Source organism: Microtus pennsylvanicus, chromosome 3, assembly GCF_037038515.1.
Source record: "Microtus pennsylvanicus isolate mMicPen1 chromosome 3, mMicPen1.hap1, whole genome shotgun sequence".
Taxonomy (NCBI): domain Eukaryota; kingdom Metazoa; phylum Chordata; class Mammalia; order Rodentia; family Cricetidae; genus Microtus; species Microtus pennsylvanicus.
Genome location: NC_134581.1, coordinates 20,414,060 through 20,432,369, shown reverse-complemented (window position 1 = coordinate 20,432,369; position 18,310 = coordinate 20,414,060). Strand labels below are relative to the sequence as shown.

At 39.0% G+C, this 18,310-nt stretch overlaps 1 protein-coding gene and 1 long non-coding RNA gene across 4 annotated transcripts in view; one reads left to right on the top strand and one right to left on the bottom strand.

Annotated features, from left to right (window-relative positions):
* Topbp1 (DNA topoisomerase II binding protein 1) overlaps positions 1-18,310 on the top strand; it is a 53,349-nt gene that overhangs the window by 6,015 nt on the left and 29,024 nt on the right. For all 3 annotated transcript variants that reach the window (XM_075964828.1, XM_075964827.1, XM_075964826.1), the window contains exons 3-10: positions 515-649; positions 1,747-1,890; positions 3,320-3,501; positions 5,094-5,290; positions 8,102-8,284; positions 10,582-10,748; positions 13,035-13,198; positions 13,342-13,589. In XM_075964828.1, coding sequence (XP_075820943.1) covers positions 515-649; positions 1,747-1,890; positions 3,320-3,501; positions 5,094-5,290; positions 8,102-8,284; positions 10,582-10,748; positions 13,035-13,198; positions 13,342-13,589 — 1,420 coding nt within the window. The remainder of the gene's footprint in view (positions 1-514; positions 650-1,746; positions 1,891-3,319; positions 3,502-5,093; positions 5,291-8,101; positions 8,285-10,581; positions 10,749-13,034; positions 13,199-13,341; positions 13,590-18,310) is intronic.
* On the bottom strand, positions 824-1,291 carry LOC142846953 (uncharacterized). Its single transcript, XR_012910095.1, has 2 exons — positions 1,130-1,291; positions 824-1,048 (listed from the first exon to the last, which is right to left on the bottom strand). It is a non-coding gene; the product is annotated as an uncharacterized LOC142846953 (long non-coding RNA).

The window sequence follows — 18,310 nt, the reverse complement described above, 5'->3', positions numbered from 1 at the left end:
AAAATGTAGACTTTATTCTGAGTGTGATGGAAAGTCATTAGAGAATTTTAAACAGAGTAGTATGGTCTGAATTTTTCGTGTTGGGGGCACAGTCTATGAGTGCATGTGTTAAGTGCCTGCCCGTGTGTGCACATGTGGACATTAGGGGTTTCTGTCTGCTGTGCTAGTTGTGGGCCTCCGTATTTTTAAGACAGAGTTTCTCACTGTTGGGGAGCTCACTGATTTGCTAGACTGGCTGGCCAGGGACCTCCTGGAATCCTGTCTCTGGAATCTCCTCCCAGATCCAAACTCAGCTACCCATGCTTGCACAGCAAGTGTTTTACACTCTGAGCCATCTTCCCAGCCCCTGTATGAAGAATAGATTTAAGAGAGGAGACCAATCCAGAGATGTCTACAGTGGTTTAGGTAATAATGTTGTAATAAGGAAAGGGCCGAATTTGAAATGGGTTCTTAAGAGTTGGTAGGACTTAATGTGGGGAACTAATTCCTATTACATCTTTGTTTTCTCTTTCAGTCAATAAAGGAGTTACAATCAGAAGATTATCTTCAGATTATTACAGAAGAAGAAGCATTGAAGATAAAGGAGAATGACAGATCACTTTATATCTGTGACCGTTTCAGTGGTGCTGTTTTTGATCACCTTAAACAGGTTTGCTGTTTCTAAGATACTTATTTGGTGGTGGCTTTGCTTCTAACTCTCTCTTTTTTTATTTGTATTGTGGGGGGGGGGGGTGTAGTGCTGGTATTCACCTGGTTTCATTGCTTCATAAATTCTTTACTGATCATGAGTACTATAAGTGCATTGGGATTCTTTGGATGTGCGTTTCTTAGACTTCTGAGCTCTTTTATTGGCTGATGCTTTGTATGAAAAGCATGCTTGAATGTTCATCAGTTGTTACAGCATCAGGTTATTGTATTAAGATCATATTTCTTGGGGCTGGAGGTTAAGAGCACATATTGCTTTTCAAGGGACCTGAATTGGATTCCAAGCACCCTCGTCAGGTGGTTCACAAATGCTTGTAATGCCAGTTCCAGGGTGATCCGATACCTACATACAAACACATATACATTAATTAAAGATAATAAAATTAAATCTTTAAAATATTATTTTATGTGTAAGGGTTTTTACCTGCATGCTTGTTGGTGTATCACTTGCATTCTTGATGCCTTTGGATGTCAGTAGAGGACATTGAATCCCATGGAACTAGAATTACAGATGGGCTATAACGCACAATGTTGGTTCTGAGAATCGAACCCAGGTCCTCTAGAAGAGCAGTTATTGCTCTTAACTGGTAAGTCATTTCCATCCCTAAAATATAATTAAGGAAAAAAAAGATGAAGTTTGTTTTAGAGACTGAAATTTTAGACATTGGTGGTGCACACCTTTAATCCCGGCATACAGGAGGTAGAGACAGGTGGATCTCTGTGAGTTCGAGGACAGCCTGGTCAACAGAGCAAGTTCTAGGGCAGACAGGGTTACACAGAGAAACCCAGTCTCAAACCACCCCCCACCCCCACACATATATAAGAAAAAGAAGAAATTTTGACGACATTTGAATGAAGGGCTTTTGTAGTTTTGCTGTTGAGTGTATGTGTTTAATGCTCGGTGTGCCTGAGAAATTATGTGGCAGTCTTTTTTCTTCTAAAAATTGGTGACTTTCTGCAGTGTCAACTTCTGTGCATAACTACTAAATGTTCCAAATTTAATTTTGTGCTTTTGGTGATCTTTTCCCTAACTTATTATAGCTTGGCTGCAGAATTGTTGGTCCTCAAGTAGTCACATTTTGTATGCGCCACCAGCAGTGTGTCCCAAGAGCTGAGCATCCAGTTTACAATATGCTTTTGTCCAGTGTAACTATATCTTGTACAAGCCTGGATAAAGACAAAAGGGTAAGTACTGAAAGGAGCAGTGCTGGCTCTGCACCTGGTTTTCCCCAGGTGAGAGGTAACGTAAAGACCACATACATGGTTTTTATGACTTATGTGCGTGGATATATACATATGCAACCCTAAATGTTACATACATGTATAGTTTTAGAACTGACCATTTGACCAGTTGGTATGCCCTTGCCTGGAGAAAGTGGAATATGTTTTATGGAAAAACTGGTTAAGTGAAGTTTTTGTTTAGATTTAACAGAAAATTTACTTTTTCTTCTATAGTTAACAAGAATCAATTTTTCTAGCACAGATTTCCAGAAAATCTTTAAGAAAGGATAGCTGGGAGATGGTGGTGCACACCTTTAATCCCAGCACTTGGGAGGCAGAGGCAGGCAGATCTCTGTGAGTTCGAGACCAGCCTGGTCTACAAGAGCTAGTTCCAGGACAGGCTCCAAAACTACAGAGAAATGCTGTCTCGAAAAAGAAAAGGATTCTGATCTGGGTGTAGTGGTTCATGACTTTAATCTCAACATTTGGAAGGCAGAGAAAGGCAGATTAGCTACATATAGTAAGACCCTGCCTCCAAAACAAAACAAAAAGAAAAGAAGAAGGGATTGCTAAGCATAGTGACTCATATCTGTAATTCCAGGACTTTGAGCCTCAGGCAAGAGGCCTTCTTCAACCCTGGGCTACATTGAAAACTGAGAGAAAAAGCTACACAAAGCATATTTTTGTATAATATATAAAAGTGAATATAGCATGTAAAAATGTAATCGGAAGCAACATAGTTTTATTTATGAACTTTAAAAGAATAAATACAGTCACTTACTAATGATGATAATTCTATCTGAAAATGTTTCTCGCTGTCATTAAGTATATCTGAACTTACAAAGGCTATGATGTTATTAGCAATATAATCCACAAGGCCACATTGTTGGTTTTTGAAGTGTTATTAAGTAGTATGTGACTGTTCAAGAAAACAGTTATTTTCGGGTTTGTTTGGTTTTTCTTTTAGGGGGAAGGCTATGGATTGAGCCCAGAGCCTTGTGCATGGTAGGCAAGCATTTTACTACCGAGCTACATCACCAGCCTCCAAATTTTAAATTTAAAATTAATACACATCTTTCCAAAAGAAATTTGGTTAGTTAAATTTTTATAGTGGTAAAAACATTTGCATATTTAGACTAGCAACAGTAAAAGATACTTATGGGGGCGCTGGAGAGATGGTTCAGAGGTTAAGAGCACTGGCTGCTTTTCCAGAGGTCCTGAGTTGAATTCTCAGCAACCACATGGTGGCCCACAACCATCTGTAACTTTAGTTCTGGGAGATCTGATTCCCTCTTCTAACCTCCAAGGGCACCAGGCATGCATATAGTGCATAGACACATATGCAGGCAAATTATTTTCTTCCTCATTAATATATTTTCTTTTCGGTCTATAGGAAGAAGTTCATAAATATGTACAAATGATGGGTGGACGAGTATACCGAGATCTTAATGTATCGGTCACTCACCTTATTGCAGGAGAAGTTGGGAGCAAAAAATACTTAGTTGCTGCTAATCTGAAGAAACCTATTTTGCTTCCTTCTTGGATAAAAACGCTTTGGGAGAAGTCACAAGAGAAGTAAGACATATTTGTATGCTTTGTATATTGGAGAAAATGATACATTTGGTTAATTTGGCACACTCTTGGGTTTTCATGGGTAAGCTTTGTAATATTATCTCTGGGTTTATTACTGAGAGACCAAAATGGGGACATTGTTCATTTCTCTAGTGACAGTAGAAGAGCAGAGGTTGTAAGTGCTTACTATCACAGGATGCCACTGTCAGGAAAGGTGAACTGTAGCTTCAGCACTAGCTGGAGAGCGAATGCTTTGACAATGAAATTGTTTTCTGTAAGAAACGTGTCTAAAATAATTGAGAAAGTCAGTTTGGCTTTTGTGTTCACTGTGCAGTACTGTGTCCCCGTGTCAAGATGGAGACTTAATTAGCCACTTTGGCAGCCCTGTTCCCTCCCATGGGGTGGACGGGGTAGAGATAAGATTGAATATACATATATGTAAACCATTAGCTGAGATGTGATCACTCAGTGTAAATTGAACCTATTTTATGCCCTGGCCTGGACATTAGATATATATGGGGATCAAAACAGGACAGGAGTTTCCTACATGGAGTTTGTCGATATAATTATGTTTTCCCTAAAATTTGGCTTATGGTCATAAGTCCAGGTGTCTGAATTATATTAGTATTATGTGGCATTTCTGCACTTGTTTCAACACCATTCAGTATATATTCAATATGTTTCTTAGTTAGTACTAGCCTGCTGAAATAAGCAAATCTATCTACTTTGGCAACAAAATAGCTGTGATAGTTTTGTTGGTGCTCTTCCAAGAGTCAGACAGTGGTTGTGCACGCCTTTAATCCCAGCACTTGGGAGGCAGAGGCAGATGGATATCTGTGAGTCTGAAGCCAGCCTGGTCTACAGAGCAAGTTCCAAGACAGCCATGGATGCACAGAGAAACCTAGTCTCAAGCATTCCTCTCCCTCCCCTCCAAAAAGAATAATGGAAGAATTTAAGTCTATTTTATAGCAGGCATTCAATGAACACTAGGTTTTTAAAATAGAGATTCAGTCTTATAATTCTGCCAAGTGTTCCCCATTTATTTATTTGTGTGTGTGTGTGTGTGTGTGTGTGTGTGTTTTATTACTTTTATTATATAGGTCTCACAATTAATTGCACATATAGGTATTATTACCACTGTTACGAAAAAGAGGTAATGTTTAAGGAGGTAATACAAATTCCTTGGTGCATATTATTTAGTGACAGTAGCCTGATACTGGAACTGAAATACTTAAATTCTTACTTTAAACACAGAAGTTGCATGTAAATGGACTCTTAATAACTTTCATAAATTAGTTTTTTTCTTATTTCATTGCATACTGAATACAAATATTTAAACATGCTGTATGCTCCCTATTTATTAGCACTCTTTAAGATGGTCTTTAGACTATTACTGAAATACAGATTCTTACTGGAGACATGGAACTAAGCTAGATGAGCAATTAGTGTAATCCTCAATGTCAGTTTTCTTTTCTCAAAAGTGTTTATAAATCCTAAAAATAAAAAAATGAACAAAAAAGGAAAGCAGTGATATTTAAAACTATTTGAATATTCATTAATTTTAATTTTTCCTTTTTGCCGTTTATTTTCTCCAGTAAAATAACCAGATACACTGACATAAACATGGAAGACTTTAAGTGTCCTATTTTTCTTGGTTGCATTATCTGTGTGACTGGCTTAAATGGGATACACAGAAAGACAGTCCAGCAACTGACATCTAAGCATGGAGGCCAGTACATGGGGCAGCTGAAGATGAATGAATGTACACATCTCATTGTTCAAGAACCAAAAGGTAAAACTGCTTTAGAAACAGTGAGTGTGGAATTCCTGTTTTAGCACTTTAAATCTCTGTACTTGTGCTTCAGACATGTCATTGCCCTAGTTTATCTGTTTTTTAACCCCCTAAATTCTTGCAAAAAGATAGTTTGAGTCACAGTCTAGAAAAGTTAAGCAGCTCTCCTTGTATTTACCCATGGAATAAATATTAAATATCAAAAGCCTTTAGTGATGTTTTATCATCTGACGATTAGACCTTGACTGAAAAACAACTCTCCACAATTAACCAAATCGTAAATAACAAGAAAGCTAATATATATATAGCTAAGTGGTATTTCTTTCTCATGACTAACTTAAACCTCCTCTTAAGGGGCTTAGCTAAGTATCTATTTAACTTAGTGGGATGAGTTGGTTTGACTTAGTGATTTAGGATCGGGGTGTGAGTGGGGCTGTGGTAAGGATGGAACCCAGGGCCTTGTGCATGTTAGGCAAGTGCTTTACCACTGTGCCGCATTTCCCAGCTCAACTATGAATTGCAATTCCTAACTTAAAAATATAATGTGCAGATTATGAGGTAAGTAAAAGGATAAAGTGCATTACTGTTGAGAATTCTTTAAATTATTTTTGTTTTTGATATTTCAAGAACTTTATTTTGCTGGGTGGTAGTGGCACACACCTTTAATCCCAGCATTTGGGAGGCAGAGGTAGGTAGATCTCTGTGAGTTTGAGGCCAGCCTTGTCTTCAGAGCAAGTTCCTGGACAGGCTCTAAAAGGTTACAGAGAAACCCTGTATTAACAAACAACAACAACCAAAAACAAAAAAACAAAAACCTTATTCTCAGGTCTAAAATCTATAAAAATGAATGGATTTTATTCGCTCCTATTGTATTTATATTTTTACTAAGCTACCTTGATAAGAAATAATATTTGAGAATAATGTTAGTTACTTGATAGTTGTCATTTCATCAGGAGATTGATACAAAAATTATGACTGTATGGTAGCTGTGACTTTTATTAATCTGAATTATTTGTTGACTGTTTCTTGAGGTAGGAGACATTGAGCCTAGGGCCTTTTTTATGCTAAGCAAGTAATCTTTCAATGAGCTACATCCCCAGTCCTGTTAATTTCTGCTGGAGACAGGATCTCATCAAGTTTACCAGGCTGGCCTTAGATTTATGATCTTCCTGTTTTATAGTCCCAAATAGCTGGGATATAGATTTATACCACCAGGCGTTGCTCCATTGACTCTGGAATACCAAAATAGAGCTGGGTTTCATAGGCGGTATAGGTAGAAAAATCAAAAGTTTAAGGCTAGCTTGGGCTGCATGGTCTCAAAAAATAAAAAAATAAAAATAAAAACAAAACAAAAATATAAACAGAAAAACACAACAAAAAAGTAAAAACATGCTGGGTGGTGGTGGCACATGCCTTTAATCCCAGCGCTTGGGAGGCAGAGGCAGGCGGATCTCTGAGTTCAAGGCTAGCCTGGTCTACAAGAGCTAGTTCCAAGACAGCCACAAAAAAATAAAAAGCAAAAAAAGAAAAATGAAAAATATCCTAGCACTCGAGAGGCAGTGGCAGGCAGTGCTAGTTCCAGGACAGCTAGGGATATTACACAGAGAAACCCTGTCTTGAAAAACCAAAAAAAAGGAAAAACAAAAACATTGCTGAAATATCTTTTGGCATTACTTTATTGACTTCAATATTTCTGTGATACTACTTAAAAATATTTTGCTAAAGTTCTTTACTGGAAAGGAAAAATTCAAATCTCCCTGTCCTTTACTTTGGTGCTTATACAGTCTTGTCAAAAATAGTATTTATTATATTGTATACATGTATAATGTCTGCATTTATATTATATGTTCTTATAATGTCAAGTATGGTGGTGTACATCTTTAGTCTCAGAGGGATCTCTGAGTTTGAGGCCAATGTGGTCTACTCAGTGCTTTTCAGGCCAGCTAAGCGTACATAGTAAGGCCCTGTCTCCAAAGGGGGTTGGCTGGAAAGATGGCTCAGTGGTTAAGAACACTGGCTACTCTTTCAGAGGACTGTTTTCTGGCTGCCAACATTCACATGGTGGTTCATAGTTGGCTGTAATTTCAGTCCCAGGGCATCTAACACCTTCTAACCTTCTTGGGCATCGCTCATACAAGTAGTGCATAGACATACATGCAGACAAAACACCCAGACAGATTAAAAAACAAGCATATGGTTGGTCTGTTTTCGAGACAAGATTTCTTTGTGTAGCCGTGACTGTCCCAGAACTTGCTCTGTAGACCATGCTGGCCTCTGTTAATAGAACTGTGCTTCTGTTTCCCGGACACCCAGACCCAAATAATCACACAAAAATGGTATTAATTACAACACTGTTTGGCCAATGGCTCCGGCATAGTCCTAGCTATTCTCTTGCATCTTGAATTAACCCATTTCTATTATTTTATATTTTACCATGAAGCTCGTGGTTTGTTACCTCATATCTTGCTTCTTGGGCATCTGCCTGATTCCACCTTCTTTCTCCCTGCTTTCAGTTTAGTTTTCCCGCCTAGCTCTATTCTGCTCTGCCATAGGCCAAAGCAGCTTCTTTATTAACCAGTGGTAATAAAACATATTCATAGCATACAGAGGGACATCCCACGTCAGGCCTCAAACTCTGCCTGCCTCCCTCCGTGTGCTGGGATTAAAGGCATCTGCCACTGCCCATCAATATTTTTTTAAGGTAAAAGTAATTACTGGTAATCTTTAATCATTACTTTTATTTCAGGTATGTTTTCAAAAATAATTGACTATGAGCTAACATATATGTATTTCTCGTAATGGACATAACAGGACAAAAATATGAATGTGCCAAGAGATGGAATGTGCATTGTGTGACCCTGCAGTGGTTTCATGACAGTATTGAGAAAGGCTTTTGTCAGGATGAATCTATGTACAAGGCTGAACCTAGAGCAGAAGTAAAGACCGTGCCTGATACTTCAACTCCCACTGGTCAGAGCAATGCAGCAGCTGAAAGTAAGTCTCCTTAAGATTAAATACACAATATTTGTCCACAAAATAATTGATGTTTTGGACTGGGAATGTAACTTAGTGGAAAAGCTTTTGTCTTCTGAATACAGCCTGGGATCTCAGTCCTAAACACCAACATTTTAAAAAGTAAAGGAGTTGATTTGCTAATGGGACCATTGAAATGTAGTAGGACTTTCTATTTCCTTCTTGTAGAACTAAGTAACAAAATAGCCAAGTTGCATAGAAAGCTGTCCAGAACTTCTTTTGTATTCCCTTTAGAATGAGGGATTGCTTTCTTCTACATCCTAATTCACATAAGAGGAGAATTAAGAACACTAGTGAAGCTGTGCAGTGGTAGCGTACACCTTTAATTCCAGCACTCAGGAGGCAGAGGCAGTTAGATTTCTTGAGTTTGAGGCCAGCCTAGTCTACAAAGTGAGTTCTAGGACAGCTAGAACTGTTACACAGAGACACCCTATCTCAAAAAACAAACAAACAAACAAACAAGAGCACTAGTGAATAGCTTTAAGAGAAAGCTTTTGTTTGTTTGTTTGATTTTTCAAGAAAGTGTTTCTCTGTGTAACCCTGACTGTGCTGGAACTCCCTCTTTATACCAAGTTGACCTCGACCTCAGAGAGCCTCTAGCCTGTGCCTACAGAGTGTTGAGATTAAAGGCGTGTGCCACCACACCTGGCAAGAAATAGTTTTTAGAAAAGATTCTATGTATTATTATGCATGTGGTATGTCACACGTGTGGAGATTAAAGAACATCTGTGGCCAGTCAGTGGTGGTACTCACCTTTAATCTCAGCACTTGGGAGGCAGAGAAGCAGACTGATCTTTGTGAGTTTAAGACCAGTGTGGTCTACAGAGCAAGTTCCAGGACAGCCAGGGCTGTTACACAGAGAAACCCTGTCTTGGGGGCAAGAAACAAAAAAAATGTGAGGTTGGCATTCTCTACCTTTTTGTGGGTTGGGGATTGACCTCAGGTCATCAGGCTTTCATGGAGCAAGTACTTTATCCCCATCCCCTAAGCCATCTTGACAGCCCCTGACATTAGTTTTATAATTTTGCTTACTCATATACTATCATATGCTTTGCTTTCTTTCCTTCTTTCTTTCTTTCTTTCTTTCTTTCTTTCTTTCTTTCTTTCTTTCTTCTCCCTTCCTTCCTTCCTTCTCCCTCCCTCCCTCCTTCCGTTTTTCTTTCTTTTTTTGTTGGTTTTTTGAGACACGGTTTTGCTGTAGCTTTGGAGCTTGTCTTGGAACTCACCCTGTAATCCAGGGTGGCCTTGAATTCACAGAGATCTGCCTCCCAAATGCTGGTATTAAAGGCGTGTGCCACCACCGCCCGGCTTTTTATGTTTTTCAAGACAGGTTTTCTCTGTGTAGTCCTGACTGTTCTGGTATTCACTCAATAGACCAGACTGGCCTTAAATTCAGAGATCTACTTGGCTCTGCCTCCTAAATTCTGGGATTAAAGGCAAATCCCATCATGACCAGCCTGTATTTTCTTTATTGGTTTACTGTGATAGTTATAGATTATCATTACATAAAAATTCAGTGTGTGTTTGTTTTGGTTTAGCATGGTAGCACTCATGTATTCCTAGGACATGGGAGGTTTAAGCAGGAGAATTGTCATGAGTTCCAGGTTGAGAACCATTGGTATAAATCATAGAAAGACCTTGTCTCAAAAATAAAATTAAAAATAAAAATTTCATGGTATAGCAGGTAAAGTTAAGCAGTTAAGAGCACCGAGTTTTGATGTGTCAACTGAACATACTCAATCCCTAGAACCCATGAACAGGTGGAAGGAGAACCAACTCCACAGCCTTGTTCTTTGACCTCCCTAGGAATTCTGTGACAGCCATGCACCTACACTCACACTCCATATACACAATAATAGATACAACTCTTGAAAACTTAAAAATGAAAGGTCTTCCCCCTTTGTGATAGTCTTTTTGATGTGTCAGCTAAGGTACCATATTAAGTCAGTACTAATCTCTTTTTTTATTTTAGAAGTGCTATTTAGCAAAATTGTCAATAATTTTTTGTTCTAAATGTAAGCTTCTTGAACCTTAAGGCTAGCAACTGCATTTTTTTTAAAGAAACATTAAGTATATTTTCATTTTAATAATTAAAGAAACTTAATTTCACTTTTTATACTTTGTCACCAAGATTTCAATAAAAACTGAATCTTTGTAATTTGTTCAGACTCCTGTGACTGTAGGAAAAGATAATTTGTAAGGAAGCATGTAATGACTTGTTTAACTCATGAATTTATAATTTCTTTTTGTATATGTAGGTCGTACTCTTGCAGATGTCAGCCATATATCCAACATAAACAGCAGTTGTATAAATGAAACAATGTTCAGTTCAGCTTCTAACAAACTTGAATGTACTCTTGAAAACCTAGAAAATCTGGACATCAGTGTATTTCAAGCCCCTGAAGATTTGCTAGATGGCTGTCGGGTATGTCTTTATTATGCAACAAACTCAGTAAATGCTAATGATTGTCAGCCTTGAGTTTAAGGCCTGCGTGGGCTGCGCACATCTTTCAGCCTGTCTTTGAAGTCCCCTCTTAGTTGAGCTTGGTCCTTATCTGTAAACAAGCTCTTCACTGAATTAGGAAGCTGACATTCACCATGCTCACACTGTGACTGTGAGTGTGTGTCTGCTTCATCTCTTATACTCCATTTTACTCCTCAACTCTGCTCTGAAATCTTAACAGCTTTGTTAAAATATTTCATTTGTGGGGCAGAAGAGATGGATCAGTGGTTAAAAGCAGTGGCTGCTCTTCCACAGGTCCTGAGTTCAATTCCCCACCATTCACATGGTGGTTCACAACCATCTACAATGAAATCTGGTGTGCAGGAATTTTTACATTGTATTCATAATAAATAAATACATCTTTAAAAAATATATTTAATTCTTAGCTACCATTTGTTACTTATGATACATTAATACCACTAATTATTTCATGTACATTACGTTATTTAAAATATCACTTAATTTCCATAAATAACTAAAATGGTTATTCTCTAGATGGTGACGCTTATGAGATTCAAATCCTTTTTCTGGGCCATCTGGATAAAATGCTTGCTGCTAAGCTGAGAACCTGAGCTCAGTCCTCAGTACCCCATGTGGTGGAAGGGAGTGAACTCAATCCCACAAATTGTCCTGACATGTATGTGTGGTATGCCCACACACATATATATACACAAGAAATGAATGTAAATTTAAAATATAATAAAATGATTTCCCAGAGTCCTAGACATGCATTACTGCTGCCTTAATTAATTCTTAATTGTGTACAAGACCTTGAGTTGTCCTCAGTAATAAAAAGAAGATTAGATTTATAAGGTATTTCTTTTGCTCCGTTACTCCAGGGATTTTAAGATTCCTTTTAGTGTGTACGTAGAAGGTCTGTGAAAAACATCCTATCTCCTAGACCCACAGACTTCATACAGTGCTGCTCTTAGTAGAGTGATTAGGCCATGCATTCATTCTCAGAGCAGGCAAAATTAAATTGTGTTTTGTTATTAAAGGCCAATTATCTTAATAAGATTTATTGCCTTTCTAGTGGAACAGAAGTGTACTCTGTAATGTTTTTTTAAGATCTTAGAACATACTAATTATAGAAGTGACACTGAATTTTTTTTTCCATGTAGGAAGCATTTGATTCTTAATTTTTGGTAGGATTTATTCTAGTAATGGTGATGGTTTGGGACATAAGGAAATAGAATATCATTTTTGAAGTTTTTAAAAGATGGAAGTAAAAAAATTCTATGTTAAATTGGCTTAAACATACTTTCATAATTAAAATCCCTATGTGCATGTTTCTTCAAAGCATTGTGCTTAGCTCTTTGACTTGCTTTTTTTGTTTAAATCAACCAGAAAAGAAATTGTAGGAACATGTGGCTCAGAGCCTTATGTTTGCTTAGGTTGTGTGGTTGATACACTAGTTGAAAATATGAATAAATGCAAGCCTGGATGTTCTGGGCTTATAGTGAACTACAGTGTATCTTTGTAATTATTCATGTTTACAAGAAGTCATCCCTTTACAACTTGAGAAGCTGTCTGCGTGTTAGAAATACCTCTGCCACCCACCAAGCCTGATGACCTGAGTTCCAGTCCTGGTACCCATACGGTGGAAGAGAACTGAATCGGTCATAATGTCCTCTGACCTCCACATATGTTGTATGACATGTGTGTGCATATACACATGCGTATACACACAAAGTGAAAATCTTTTAGCAAGATGTGCACCAAAATTTAGAAGATGTTGAAGTCTGGTCTTCTAATACATTTGAGGCCTCAACCCTCCTTCAGGTTTCTCCTGAAAGGTGACAGTGCTGTGGGGCTATAAACAGATATTTAAAAATGCCAGTTTCAGGCTGAGGAGATGGCTAAATGGGTCAGGTGCTTGCTATGAAAGTGGGGAGATGGGGCTGGAATTTGAATCCCCAGCACCCCAGTAAAAGCTGTGAGTGATGATGTCCAGCACTGTGTGTGTGTGTGTGTGTGTGTGTGTGTGTGTGTATGTGTGTGTGTGTGTGGTGGGGTGACAAGTAGATCCCAGGGGGTTGCTAGCTGCCAGTATGAGTGTACATGCATTAATTTCAGAATGCATTTCATTCCTTATGTATCCCAAAATGTATGTAAAGTATCTTATTTACACATAGTGGATATGGATTTCTTTTAAAATTGTTTCTGTTGAACATGTTAATCCAAAGCAAATCTTTTCTTTGTTTACAGATTTATCTTTGTGGTTTTAGTGGCAGAAAGCTAGATAAACTGAGAAGACTTATTAACAGTGGCGGTGGAGTTCGGTTTAATCAACTTAATGAAGATGTAACTCATGTAATTGTGGGAGATTATGATGATGACTTGAGGCAGTTTTGGAGCAAATCATCTCACAGGTCCTGTCAGTCTTTAATTCAGACCACTTTGTACCAGAGTGATTTCAGACAGTTTGCATGTCTGAAGCTCTGGGAATGCATGGCAGGAGGGATAATAATGATCTTCACTTACACTGGAGCTTAACTGTGTCCTCTTTTTGTAGGCCTCACGTAGTAGGAGCAAAGTGGTTGCTGGAGTGTTTTAGTAAAGGATATATGCTTCCTGAAGAGCCTTATATTCACAGTAACTACAAGCCGGCTGGAATTGCAGTCTCAGATCAGTCTGAGGACCAGACAATTATCTTAGAAAAGAACAGCACATTCTCTAAGAAAGATTTTGCTCCTAATGAGAAGCTCCAGGAAGCTGATGAGGAGCTGCTTGCTCAGTATGTAAATAATGACTCCACAATAGGTAAGAAATAGTTGATTAGTGTTTATAGTTAAGAAGCAATGTATACATGCATGTTATCTGCCAAGTTTTCTATGAACTTTTTTTTTTTTTGAGACAGGGTTTCTCTGTGTGGTCTTGGGTGTCCTAGAACTTTGTAGACCAAAGTGGCCTTGAACTCAGAGATCCACCCCTCTGCCTCCTGAGTGCTGGGGTTAAAGGTGTGTGCCAGCACCACTTGGCTTCTGTGTGCGAGCATGCGCGTCTGAGTGTGCGCGCTACTGCCTTCGTAGGCCTGAGATGAGATCCTTGTGGATCTGTCTATACTTACAGACATTTGTGTCTCACATGAATACTGCGACTAGAACTCAGTGTTGTAATAGGAGCGGTGGGGCTGTGTCCCCGGCACCCTGGCCGCCTGGCTAGCTTATGCCCTGAAATAACAACACACAAATTGTATTCTTTTAAACACTGCTTGGCCCATTATATCTAGCCTCTTCTCGGCTAACTCTCGCACCTGGACTAGCCCATTTCTAATAATCTGTGTAGCCCACGAGGTGGCTTACCAGGGAGATTCTAGCCTACGTCCATCCTGGGTCGGAGCTTCATCGCATGTGCCCGGGAGAGGGGAGCCTGGCATCTGCTCCAGAGAGCAGAGCTGTTGAGTCTGAGCTCACTTCCTCTTCCTCCCAGCATTCTATTCTGTTTACTCCACCTACCTATGTTTTAACCTATGAGAGCCAAGCAGTCTCTTTATTATAATTAACCAATGACCTTCCTCCATCATTTCCCCTTTTTCTGTTTAAACAAAAAAAAAAGGAAGGCTTTAACTTAACATAGCAAAATTACATATAACAAAACAGTTATCAAGTAAAAAATTACAATCTTTATCATAACTAAGGAAAACTATAACTAACTATTTTTTAACTCCATCAAAGACTCCAGAAAGATACAATATTACCTAAGCAAACAAGAAATAAGCAACTTTCAAACTCTAGAAATGACAGAGACATCTCGCTGCCTGGACAGTCACCCAAAGTTCCTCTGTACCGTTGGGGCATCCATCTTCGGCCTACAGGCCCATAGTTTCCAGCAGACATTTCCATGAAGCAGGAAATTTCAAAGGCAGTCACTGTCTGCTTGTCCTGAAGAATGTCTTGCAGACTCTTTCATGAATCAGGAACCCCGAAAGATCATCTCACCTTTAGGCAAGTTCAGTAGTCCTCTCTCTGCAGGTTCTCTGTGTCCAGTTTATGCAATAGTCCAGGCAAGAGCAATTTCTTGCCCAAATGGCTATCAAACTCCATAAGGATCCTCTTCGATGCCCATCTTCTTCTTGAAGTAGATTGGTGCTGCCAGGAGCAGACATGTCCCATTGTCATGAAAAGCCCTAAGTTATTAAAACATTTAAAATGCCATATTCTATAATCTTTGCAAGATATGAAGAATGCCTATCTAAAATATATCTATGCACATCTAGAAAATCTTAACTAACATGACTACAAACTTGACTATTATGATTATCTATTAACTACCTATATACATTACATTTTTAAATGAACTACACAATCACAATACCTTAATCAATATCAGAAATACATATACATATAATAAAATTGACCTTAAATCTCTATCAATAAAGCAAAATCTATACTAATGCAAATTATTCATATCTATATCATATCCCCCTTTAAATGTAAAAGAACGTTTATAAACCATATTTGGGAACATGGGCGCAGTTTTTTCTCTCCAAACTGCTTCCTGCTGAATGGGGGCGTCGTTAATTAGGTCTTTCATGGTATAACCTGTGTGCTAGTTTCATCTCAGTTGGCAGTTGAGAGAAGCAATTTTCTGAGGGTGTTCACAGCAACCTTTCAGGAGGACGTGGTCTATCATACCATATAAGGATAGAAGCAATCCACAGACTCTCACCCTGTGTGAAAACAAAATAAGAAACTCCTTTCCAAAGCATCATGTCCTTAGATCCAAATTTCAAAGTCAAGGCATTTTCAAAATATCTATGTTGGATTAGTTCAGCAGCATTTATAAACAAATATCTTTTAGCAGCTGTTGCTCCTTCCTCAGCATTCAAACAATTCAAAGAGAGCATAATAGAATATAGTATCAAAATTCTCTGTGTATTTTCCATCTTTGTGCACTTTATTTTAACCTCTATTTTGTTTATTTTTACTTTTATTTTTTGCTTTTTGAGACAGGTTCTGTGTATCTTTGACCTGGAATAACTCTGTAGACCAGGCTGTCCTTGAACTCTCAGAGATCCTCCTGTCTCTGCCTCCCAGGCATTGGGATTAAAGGCATATGCTACTACACCTTGAACTCACAGAGATCTGTTTGTCTCTGCCTTCTAGGCACTGGGATTAAAGGTGTGTGCTACCACACCTTGAAGTCACAGAGGTCAATCTCCCTCTGCCTTCCAAGTGTTGGGATTAAAGGTGTGTACTACCACACGCAACAACTCTCTTCCTTTTTTTTTTTACTTTTAAGAACTTTTAACTTTTAGCTTGCATATATTTTTAACACACTGTAAATCATTTAAAAATTTTCTTTGTCTTTGATGCTCTCTTTATTGTATCTCTCTCTGTTTTTCTGACCACATGAGTCTTTAATTTACCAAGCAATCTCAGTAGGACTAAAGCCGTGGCTTTGCTGGCTAAATGTAGCCCATTCCTTAGTTATCTGCCATTCCAACCTTGTGGCTGAGGTACCGGCCAGAGCCGTATTCAGTGCCACAAGTCTACAGTGTTTCAAGGTCTTTGCCATCAAACAAGCTGCAACAGACAACACTCAAGTCCTCTCTCTGTAGCTGGCCCTCCTGACTCAAACAGTCAGAGTTTGCCCTGGCAGGACAGCTCAGAAAGCCGGCATTTTAAAACAACACAGGTTTTTTCCTGCTACTGCTGAAAACAAACAAGCATTCAGTCGGCTTTTATCAACACCATTTAAATATTTCGTGGCAGGACCTCTTAAGAGCTGCAGGGTTTTGCAGCTGAAGCTGAGTCAGGAAGCCTCTCTTAGATGAAAGCACTTGCTTGCTTCTAGCAAGCAGAGCAGACCCGAGAAATCGCTGCTACCAAGAAAACATGCTTTACTCTTTCCCAAGCTTTCTCAGGCTTTCAGTGGATACAGTTGTCCACACGTCTGGGGGCCATTCTGTAGTAATAGGAGCTGCGGGGCTGCGTCCCCAGCACCCCGGCCGCCTGGCTAGCTTATACCCCGAAATAACAACACACAAACTGTATTCTTTTAAACTCTGCTTGGCCCATTTCTATCTAGCCTCTTCTAGGCTAATTCTCCCATATTAATTTAGCCCATTTCTAATCATCTGTGTAGCACCGCTAGGTGCACTTACCAGGAAGATTCTAGCCTGTGTCCATCCTGGGTCGGAGCTTCATCGCGTGTGCCCGGGAGAGGGTAGCATGGCATCTGCTCCAGAGAGCAGAGCTGTCGAGTCTGAGCTCACTTCCTCTTCCTCCCAGCATTCTGTTCTGTTTACTCCACCCACCTATGTTTTAACCTATGAGAGCCAAGCAGTTTCTTTATTATAATTAACCAATGACCTTCCTCCATCAACTCAGGTCTTTTGTAAGAACTGTACATGCTCTTAACCACTGAGCCATTTCTCTGTTATCTGTGTGTTAATTCTAATAGCATAAACTTCTAACAAATTCCCTCTGACTGGGGTATGGGAAGTCTTTCATGCTGCCTCAGCATATGGCTTTGTCATTGTGGTAAGGTAGGTTACCAACAAAGAAAGTAGAGCGTTACCACTGTGCCAAGAGCCTCCTGTGAAATTCATCCTGGTTTCTTTATAGTTTGTGTCATGTGTGAGTGTCTATATATATGATCCTTTGAATTTTGTATCTAGCTTATTTATTTGATCTTACTTGCAATGCTGAGGTGTGACCCAGACATAGGCTCAATCATTGAGCTGTTGCCCTCTTTTTATTTTTAGTTTTAAGGCCTAGTCTGGCCTTGGACTTCCTTGTAGGGCAGGCCTTGTTCTACATACTTTGTAGTTCTCTGTTGTTCCTGTATCATAAAGTTTTCAGTTCTTAGAGAATCATAATTGTTTAATTGTGGGTACCAAAGATTTTTATATTTTCCTAATTTTATTCAGTGACAGTCACCTGTACTTCTGGCATTCAGGAGGCAGAGGCCAGAGGATTTTAACACCAGTCTGGTCTAAATAGCAAGCTCCAGGATAGCTAGTACTAGATAGAGAGTCCGTGTCTCAAAAACAAACCCAACTAACTAGAAAGAAAGAAAGGAAGGAAGGAAGGAAGGAAGGAAGGAAGGAAGGAAGGAAGGAAGGAAGGAAGGAAGGAAGAAAACAAAGCCAAAAAGACATGTTTATTAGAACATACTTTTCAGGCAAAAATTGGGTTTCTACTCTAGTTTCTTTTTTGTTTTGTTTTGTCTACACAGTGAATAACAGGACAGGCTCCAAAGAGAACCCTGTCTTTTTTTTTTTCGAGACAGGGTTTTTCTGTAACTTTGGAGTCTGTCCTGGAACTAGCTCTTTGTAGACCATGGGCCCTCGAACTCACAGAGATCCACCTGCCTCTGCCTCCCGAGTGCTGGGATTAAAGGCGTGTGCCACCACTGCCCAGCTCTGCTCTAGTTTCATACTTAGAACAGACATGACAGTTGTGTTTTCATTTGAAGATGTTGTTACTTGCAACATTCATGGTACTCCTGAAGATGGGATGACTAAAGATCCTTTT